Source organism: Apis dorsata, unplaced genomic scaffold (assembly GCF_000469605.1).
Source record: "Apis dorsata unplaced genomic scaffold, Apis dorsata 1.3 scaffold_324, whole genome shotgun sequence".
NCBI classification, from domain to species: Eukaryota; Metazoa; Arthropoda; class Insecta; order Hymenoptera; family Apidae; genus Apis; species Apis dorsata.
The window spans coordinates 19,478-29,397 of record NW_006263592.1 but is presented as its reverse complement, the minus strand read 5'-3'; the positions used below and the strand labels follow the sequence as shown (position 1 = coordinate 29,397).

The 9,920-nt window shown below is 34.6% G+C and overlaps 1 protein-coding gene across 1 annotated transcript in view; it reads right to left on the bottom strand.

Annotated features, from left to right (window-relative positions):
- Window positions 1-1,455: 1,455 nt before the first annotated feature.
- The window catches only part of LOC102673910 (mucin-5AC), a 10,046-nt gene continuing 1,581 nt past the window's right edge, over window positions 1,456-9,920 (bottom strand). Inside the window, exons 2-10 of the mRNA XM_031511449.1 lie at window positions 9,153-9,241; window positions 8,806-8,970; window positions 8,583-8,699; window positions 8,165-8,497; window positions 7,527-8,092; window positions 7,302-7,447; window positions 5,841-7,213; window positions 4,107-5,737; window positions 1,456-4,075 (exon numbers count right to left, since the gene is read on the bottom strand). Of these exons, the coding sequence (XP_031367309.1) occupies window positions 1,459-4,075; window positions 4,107-5,737; window positions 5,841-7,213; window positions 7,302-7,447; window positions 7,527-8,092; window positions 8,165-8,497; window positions 8,583-8,699; window positions 8,806-8,970; window positions 9,153-9,241 (7,037 nt within the window). The 3' untranslated portion in view covers window positions 1,456-1,458. The remainder of the gene's footprint in view (window positions 4,076-4,106; window positions 5,738-5,840; window positions 7,214-7,301; window positions 7,448-7,526; window positions 8,093-8,164; window positions 8,498-8,582; window positions 8,700-8,805; window positions 8,971-9,152; window positions 9,242-9,920) is intronic.

Sequence of the window (9,920 nt, the reverse complement as noted above, 5' to 3'; positions counted from 1 at the left end):
CTATATCCTATAATTTCCCGTTGTTTATTTCTTTTAATCTTCGCGGACGATTCTACAATGTCCTTTGACCTTGCAGATCTTTCTTTACATCGAGCACATTGTCTATGAAGGATATGTAATTTTATATACAAAGAAACAAATTTCTAACTTACGCACTAACGAATCTATCTAACTCTACATAAGATACACCAGCAACAGTGCGCTCCATATCATACAAAAATTCTTTTGAAAATTAAAAGTTACATAGATTTTTTTGAATGTCTAGCAGCTTTTGAATACAAAAAAAAGGGAAGCAACATATTTTCCACAGATAAAACAATTACGTATATTACGTAAACGAATCATTATCTTTTTTATCTTAAAAAAAAGTTACATAAATCATGTCTTGATAGATAGAGAAAAAAGGACATTTTTAAGAGCGCAATAGATAGAGGAACTTTTGATAGAAGGTTACTTCCGGCACTAGCGACTGAACTTATATCTAAGTTGTCGACTAGTCATTAGAAAAAACTATCAAAAATTCCTACATAAAGTAGGCTTATTCTTTATATACATATAACTACATAATAGATTACCTTATTAAAGGTAAACTTTGTTTCTAATATATCGTGTAAAAATGTCAAAGATTCATATTCGTATTTTTTGATAAAAAAAGGAAACAAATGCGAAAATGGGGAAGACAAGTCGGTGGAAAAACCATTTTGATTTCAGAGAGAGCTTTAAAAATTCGTTATTTGTAAGTCAATAAGTAAAATATTTACAAAAAGAAAAAAAGAAAAAAAATAGAAAAAATAAACGATCAAAATTTCTTGATCGTATATTTTTTACTGTTTGACATTATGAGTTTAATGTATTAACAATCTCAAGAAATAATCAAAATATTCTTCCATCCTTATAAATACAGTACCGAAATTTTTCGTCAAAAAAAAAAAGCCAAACAAACAAACAAAAATAATAATAATAAAAAGAAATTAAAAAATTAATAAAAAGAAAATAAATGTCTGGAAAACTATATCGCGTCCATTAACAAAAGATAAATGAATTGAGTCATATAAAAAAATTAAAAAGAATCCATGATCCCGTAATATATTTTGAAAACCCTTGTCCTTATCAATTAAACCAGAAAAACATCGGTACCGTTCCTTTTTCTTTTTTTATCTCCAAGGAAGAAAATTTTTATTATTGTTGCACAGCGCGAGACGAGATTAAATAGAATAATATTTACAATCGCATTTTATATAATATTTTGATAAAATTTTCTTTTGCATCTCATTAAGAGAACAAACAAAACATTATTTTAAGATTAATATAATTCAATTAGATAAAAAAAGAAAGCTACTATATTAACAATATCTCTCGTTTTAAATATTCATTCATTCAAATTTTTAAAGAAATAATGCATCCACCGAAATGTCACATACAAATGTTCCGAAACAGCCATTACAAAGATTTTAACGGCTAAAGCCAGGACGGTCGATGATGATGGGGCGGCGGTTGAAGTGCATACAAGGAATGAATGTATTGTTGATAAGCAGTTGGATCCATCGTTAAATTTGGGCCATGCGGCGTGACGTAAGCCGACACTGGAGGTCCATAAGCTGCTGGTCTTTGAGCGGAATGAAGGAAAGGATGAGGCGGATAGTTTCTCGGCGGTTGATTGCTAAGTTTGTTGCAAGCTTGCTGCGTAGCATCCGTGACCGGTGGAACTTGTTGTTGCTGCTGCTGTTGTTGCTGCCTGAGCGCCATACTGTAATAACTATTTGGATTTCGAAATTCATCCAAAAATGCAAATGCCGCTGCGGCTGCTGATGCGTCTTTATCGTAGAAAGGTGAACTAGTTGTGGTGCTAGTTGACGCAGCAAAATTGAAGGCACTCCCAGTTGGTGGGACCATAGTGGTGTTCTTCAGACCTATAGAATCCGCGGATGTTCCCGTATATTGTGGAAAACCAGGTATTCCTGTACCAGATTGTGGCTCTGTACTAACCACTGAAACGCTCGTGTTTTGCTGTTCTTGTTGTTGTTTACTCTTCCTACTTTTCTTCGTTTTCACAGGCGTGGATGTGGAACTAACAGACGACTCTCCACTCCTACGAGATGATGACATCGATAGAATACCTTGCGTATTCTTCGCGGCTGCTGTCTGCAAACTTTGAAGTAAATTTAAATCTAGTTCTGTGGCGCCAGAAGTTGGATTACGCGCGTACGTTAAATGTTCCGGTTTCGTTGGCGGTGGTCGAGGAATGTTCAATAATTGTTGTTGCTCTTTACCTGTACGACCTACCAAACCTAGACCTAGACGAGCATATGCTGGATTTGTTGCTACGGAATCAGCCAAGTTCCCGACGAATGCAGTGTCAAATTGACTAGCTGAAACTGCATCTGGTTGCGGCAATGCCATTATAGGATCGAATCCGAATTGCTCTTGACCTGTTGTTCTTGCTGCGGTCTCCTGCGCCAAACCACGAGATGAATCTGTGGACGATTCATTATAAATACGTTTCTTTACAGGAGCCAAATTACTGGTCGAACTATTCGCTGTTCCGCTGTTGGCGACAGCTTTCGAATTAGCATCGAAATAATGTGGACTAGGATACACCGGTCTGGAATTCGACATCGGACCATAACCAGATGATTGGAAACCACTAGGGTAAAGAGATTCGTGTGGTGTCAAATTTTGCTGGAATGCTAAGATTTGCGATTGATCTTGAGTTGATCGTTGCTGAGTATATTTTTGAACATTTAGAGAATTGCTGAGGTCGGTGAAACTGGGCCGTTCCTGAGATGATTGCTGCGACTGTTCCTGACCACCATGCCTTGAAACAGATCTCTGAAGATCGATGTTAGGATAATTATTTCCAAATGTTGGCGGATATTGATTTGGCGATTGATAGATCTGATGATTTGTATTCAAATTCAATGATGCAGCTTCCGAAGATACGGTAAAATTTCTTTGTTGTTCTATGTTCGATGACTTTTCAGTGGTGCTAGATTTTAAATAATCCGTTCGATGCTCTGCTTCATTTAACGTCGATGATGCTGGTGATGATTGAATATAAGGATGATTCTGCTTGTATCCATGGGAGTAATTCGAAGGTGTCGAGGCAGTTTGCGGATATTCTTCTGCGCTTTTAGAGTGTGATTGCGGTAAACTGTAATTTGTACTTTGCTGCGGAGACGGCTGTGAATAACTTGAAGGCTGTTGTGAAGATTGCGACGTCTGTGATGCGCACATGGATTTCTGTTGGGGTGATGGTTGGGAATAAGTATGAGTTTGTTGAGGCGACGGCGCTGGTTGAGAATAATTGTGCGATTGCTGAGAAGATGGTGATGGCTGAGAATAGTTACGGGACTGTTGAGGAGATGGAGATGGTTGTGAGTAGTTACGAGATTGCTGAGGTGATGGTGAAGGTTGAGAATAATTGCTTGGCGGTGCTTGCTGAGGGGACATCTGAGAATAATTCTGTGATTTTTGAGGTGAGTGTATCGAGTGCGAGTAATTGGTAGATTGTTGAGGAGAAGGCTGAGAATATTTAACTGCTTGTTGAGGAGATGATTGAGAATAAGATGCATTTTGCGGAGAAGGTTGAGAATATGAGGGCGGTGCTTGCGGAGAATGTTGAGGAAACGTTTGAATTTGTTGAGGCGATGGTTGGGAATAATTTCGCGGTTGAGGAGATGATTGAGAGTAACCCGCTGTGAGTGATTGAGGCGAAGATTGCGCATAATTGGAAGAATGCGTCTGAGACGATGGATGTGAAAAGTTTGAAGATTGAGATTGTTGAGGATACACAGGAGGAGGTTGAGGCGATGGCTGGGAATAATTTGAAGGTGGTTGAGGTGATGGTTGAGAATAATTGGAAGGTGGTTGTGGTGACGATTGAGTATAATTGGAAGGAGGTTGTGGTGATGATTGAGAATAATTGGAAGGCGGTTGAGGTGATGGTTGAGAGTAATTGGAAGGTGGTTGAGGTGATGGTTGAGAATAACTAGAAGGTGGTTGAGGTGACGATTGAGAATAATTGGAAGGTGGTTGAGGTGAAGCTTGAGAATAATTGGAAGGTGGTTGAGGTGANTTGAGAATAATTGGAAGGTGGTTGAGGTGAAGCTTGAGAATAATTGGAAGGTGGTTGAGGCGATGTTTGAGAATAATTCGTAGGTGGTTGTGGTGATTGTTGAGAATAATTTGATGGTGGTTGAGGAGACAATTGAGAATATCCGGATGACTGTTGCGGAGATTGTGCATATGGAGAATGTTGTTGTTGTGGTGAGGATTGAGAATAATTTGGCGGTGCTTGAGGAGAAGCTTGAGAATATGGTGAGTGTGGTTGTTGAGGCGAAGATTGAGAATAAGTGGCAGATTGCGGAGATGGTTGTGAATAATTGGCGGCGTTTTGTTGCGGAGAAACTTGTGAATATTTGGGAGTGGAAGGTTGTTGAGGAGATGGTTGTGAATAATTTGATGGTGGTGGCTGAGGGGAAGGCTGTGGATATACTTGTTGTATAGGCTGTGGTGAATGCTGTGAATAAACTGGAGATTGATTTTGATTAGAAGACAATTGTTGATTGTATGCTTCGTTTTGTGTAGAATTCTGAGAGAAATTAGTTTGCGGCGATCGTTGAGGAAATGTGGGTGACAATTGATGATACATTTCCCTAGAATTTTCCTGAGGTGATTTCTGGAACGTTTGATGCGATTGTTGGGCAGGTATTTGGTACAGAGGCGCTTGTTCATATGATGATGATGGATAAGCTGGAGATAAAGGGTGATTTTGTGGTGATGGAGTGGGAGGTAATTGAGCACTGTATCTTGGTGGTGTGGCATAATAAGGACTATTGTAAGGGCTACTTCCTGTCGATAAAGCGTCCTGATAGAATCCAGCTCCTCTAATTTGCGGCTCAATCGAAGCCATTATAGGTTGTCCTTGTGGAGATCGACCTGAACGTCCAGGGGGTGACTCTTGGGAAAAACTCGAAACAGATTCACTTACACTACTACCACCAGTACTCATTCTTCTTTGTCTACCACAAAACACTTCCTGCAATTCACCATCCTTCTTTGTTATACCATCCTCTGATTCTTCATCTTTCTTTTTTAACTTTGGCGCTCCGAACGCTTTGAACCAAGCACTCAAATTTGGTGTCGCTGCTTTGGGTTTCTGCGTGTCCTTTACATTAGACTGATTATCTTTAGATTCTTCTACGACCGTAGTTGTTTGCGTCGTTGTTATTCCTGATGTGTTTTCTTCTTTTAGACTAGACACTGGGATTGCAGGAAGAGTATTGTGATCTTCTTCTTCATCGTCATTTGAAAAATTGGGATTGGGCGAGGAAACTAAACTCTTACAAATTAACTGTATGGAATCTACATTTTTCAAAACTGTTCCTAAACTAAGTTTCGGTTCTTCATCTGTATTCTTATTCGTTTGATCATTATCGCTGGTCAACTGCACCGCTGTTTCGGTGGTATTAACATTAGGTAAATTTAATGGTTTTTTTAAAAGTAAATTTCCCTTACTTTTTCCAGGTTGTAAACGATCTATTGTACGTTGAATTTTTTTTGGTCTGGTAGGTCCATGAGGACCAAAAATTTTAATAGAACTTGGTCGTTTCCTAGGTGCTTCTACTTTTGGACCTGATCGGCCAGATTCAACGGACGAAGAATGAAATATTGGTGAATCGCTTCCTGAAGAAAATTCAGAGAGTCTTGGTGCGTCATCAAGCCATTTGTTGATATCCTATTTGAAGATAAAAGTAAAATAAAATAAAATATAGTTATGTATAAAATATTATATAATAACTTATACAATTATTTAAACGTGAAACATAAAATATTCTTACATGAAGTGTTTGTTCTGTTGCTTGATTCAAGGCTTGCATGGAGCTTTCTTCTTTTCCAAATCCTTTGGTATGCTTTGATTGAGATACTTTTACTTTTTTCTCGGTGATTTCTTGGTCATGAGTTGTGAGGGAATCTTCGGTAGGAACTTTTTCTTCTTTTATTCCTTTTTTAAACTTTGGTCGTTTTACGCTGGCTTTATCGCTGTCGTGAAAGGTACTACCATTTGAAGGCACTTTTTTTGAATACATATTGTGAAGATCATTCTTCCCAGTTTTCTTTTGTTTCTCTTTCTCATTTTTCAATTTTTCTTCTCGCCGTCTCTCACTTATTTTATCTTTTAAACCATCCAATGATTCTATGTCTTTATCACCTATAAATGCGGAAATCTTCTTAGATGTATGCGTTTCTTTCGAATCTATATCACTTTCTAGATCTATGTCTTTGGAATCTATTTCACTTGATATTTCTCCATTTTTAAGTTCATCATTTTTTTGTTTTGATTTTTTCTCTTTATCTTTAACTCGACTTTTCTCAGACTTCTCATCAGATTTTAATATTTTTAACCCCGTTTTATCCTTTTTCCGATTTTTTTTGACCTTAACATGCTGTGTTTTCTCTTCTTTTTCCGGTACTGTTTCGTCTTCAAGAGATTCGGTTTTTTTCATTTTATTCTTCTTCGCATTATCTGTAAATATTTCGGTATCCTCCAGTTCCTTCTTTTCGATCTTTCTACTTTTACTTTTTGCAACGACTAGGGGTTCATAATCTTCTTCGAAATCTTCCTTTCTCTTCTTATTTTCTTTTGATTCTTTTATCGGCCGCACATTTTCCATTTCTTTTTTTTGTTGATGACGTTCTTTACTAATTTTTTTATCTATCTTCTTAAGCTCTTCTGATTCTTTGGATGTTAGCTTTTTGGTTTTTAATAATAAATTATTCCCATCAGCATGTTTTCTTCTTTTTGATGTTATAATACTTGATTCAGACATTGCATCTTCGCTCTCTTGTTCTTCCTGCTCTTCTTCATTTACAGATTCTTCGTCTTTTGCTCTTTTGTTCTTTTTCTTTCCTCTCTTTTTCTTTGGAAGCTTATAATTTTTTCCTCGTTTTTCTTCTTCATCATTTTTATCATTTGTTTTGGATTTTCCTTTACTTTCAGATTTATATGATTTTGATTTTTTCGTAGATTTTTTCGAACGTTTTCTATTTTGATGAGGCGATGAAACACGAGAAGGACACGAGGGAGATGCCGGAGTAGCAAGAAATGATTTCGGCGATGAGGGATCCTCATCGCTAGATGTTTCCGATTCCAAATAACGATTTACTGCTTTATCAAATGCTTCCTTAAGATTAAATGCCATTTCTGTATACTCTAGAATAAAAAGAAAAATATATAAGTTTGAAAATAATATATTATTAACAATATATAATATATTTTTTTGAAAATAAAAAATACTAACCATTATCAGAACCATTATATTGCCTACAATTATCTACTATCAGTCGAAAATCACGTTTGAATTCACTTAGACTTTTATATAAACTATTTTCAAGTTTTTCTTCCATTGTACTAAGATCCATAGGTTTTCGTACCACGCTATAGTATCTATATAAAATAATAATAACAATAATATCAGTTTCGAGTTTAAAATATAATAATATAATAATATATATAATTGTAATACCTTGGGGCATATTCTTCATCCACAGGATCAATAAATGGCCAAGCATCAACATGATCTTTAAGACTTTCAAGAACTTTGTGCATTCCAACGCGACGTTCTTCTTCTTCAATTCCAAATGAGTAACCATACTTATATCCATAATTAGAAGATACATAATGTCCATCACTATTGCTGCCAATCCCTTTCTTTTTTTCTAATCCCTCCACTTCATCCCTGGTATGAATCACAATCTGACCAACAGCTGAAGCCAACGAATTATTAGTTTGCCGTCCTTTCTTTTGAACTGGCGGAGAAGGTAAAGGCGGAGGTGTATCCTCTTTAACATAAACGTTCTTTGAATTTTGTGTCCCCTTTTTACTCCCTTTGTTTGTTTTAGTTTTGATCTTCGATCTAACCATGACTGTTTCCATCTGTGTCGTAGGTTCGTGACTTCGAAGTACACGTGAACTATTACGTTGTAACAATTTGCGTCTTTGTTGTTTTTCTTTTAAATCAAAAAGTTTAGGGATTTCGGGCATGAAATCCTCGGATAGAGTACGGTAAAGTTTACGTTCGGTATCGTACTCCTAAGTATTATAATAACATCGTTAGCAGAATCTAAGGAATAAAATAATTAATTCGTTTAATAGGACAATTACCGAATCACGAAATTTTTCAACTAGACGACTCCAATCCTGCTGAGTAAAGCAGACAACCTGCCAAACACTTTCTTTTCCTTCTCTGTGTATTAAACTGTCTTCCTTCTTCTCCTCCTCTTCCTCTTCCTCCTTCGCCACTCTGCTTCGTCGTCTTTTACGTTTTTTATCCCTAGGTTTACTTTTCTGTTTGTGTGAGATGCTGTTAGAAGTATCAATGTAGTCCTCCCTATATAATCGAGTGCCGTAAAAGTACCAATAGGCAGAATTCTTACGATCATGTCCTAAAGGTTCGACTCGCAGACTATCCGAGTCCAAATTATTTAATGATTGCTCCTAAAATTTACAAACGAAAATATTAGTATACTATGTCAACTTTATAAACAAAATTTCTAAACCAATTCATTTTTTAAACACATACCACGTCTTCAGCGTCAAGCCTGAAGTCACAAAGAGCACGTAAGATTTCTACTTTTTGACGAAGAGGTAATAATTCAAAATCTACATCTGTATTAAAAGGATTCTCACATTTGTATTCCTAGAATATAATATGAAATAAAATTTTGTTTTAATGATACATGGATAAAATTAGATATAATTTTTAATATATAATTGAAGATATAAAAATAAAAAAACTAATTTACCTGACATTTCTTTCGAAAAAGTCTACGAAGAAACATTTGATAATTAAAAGTAGAGATGTCATTGCGAGTATCATTTGGTAAACAACCTTCAAGTAACCTGACTATTAATTCCTGTACTAAACGTCCTTCAGTTCCACCATCCGTTAATAAAGCTTCTTCGAGATCCTATAATAATATATAATTAATATATATAATTATAAAAAAAAATTAGTGCAACCATGATAAAAAATATTTTTAAAAACATAAAGCTGAAGCGTGATGTATTTAATTTCCTGAAAGCTAAAGCAATATACTAACAAATTTCATGTACAATGCCTACTCGTAACAGTCAACATTTAGGTAGGTACCTCAATATCAAAGTCCAGAAGATTGAAGGCAGCCCTAAATAATGAGCAGAAGTGTGCTATACTTGGCACCTCCCACCACGATTGAATGTCTAAAAAAATAAAGGAACAATTGAGAGTTCCTTGATATTATGTTCTTTTGATCTTTGGAATGCATGTTTTTTTTTCATATTCAAAATATTTCATTTAGCCAAAAACATAATTAATAAATCTAAATCTGTGAACATTAATATAGCTATATAATTATAATTTATATCATAAAAACAAATATGTATATATATTAAAAAATAATTTTTATTTTAATATTGTTATAAATATGCATTAACACAAGAGTATTATAAATACAATATTAATATAAATTATTATTATAATAAATGCATAGATAAGTGTATATTTTAAATGATTTTAATATACTTAATTCAAAATACTGATAGTGCATTATATTTACGATGCATTTTTTATTATTCTATTTCATTATAAATTTTTTAAATATTTTTTATAGACATATAAAACATAACTTTCTAATTTATATTATTTAAATTATTTTATGATAGTTATTTTAAAAATAATATAAAAATTTTACTGAAAATTTAATTATCAATGTTCATATGATTAATATTTACAATTAAATATTTTAAAAATTATTCTTTAATAACAATAAATTTATTAATAGCAAAAATAAGTGTTTTTGAATCAATTTCTTAAAGTAACATTTACACTAAATTTTAATTTTTAATAGAAATAAATTTTAAATGTATATTTATATTATTA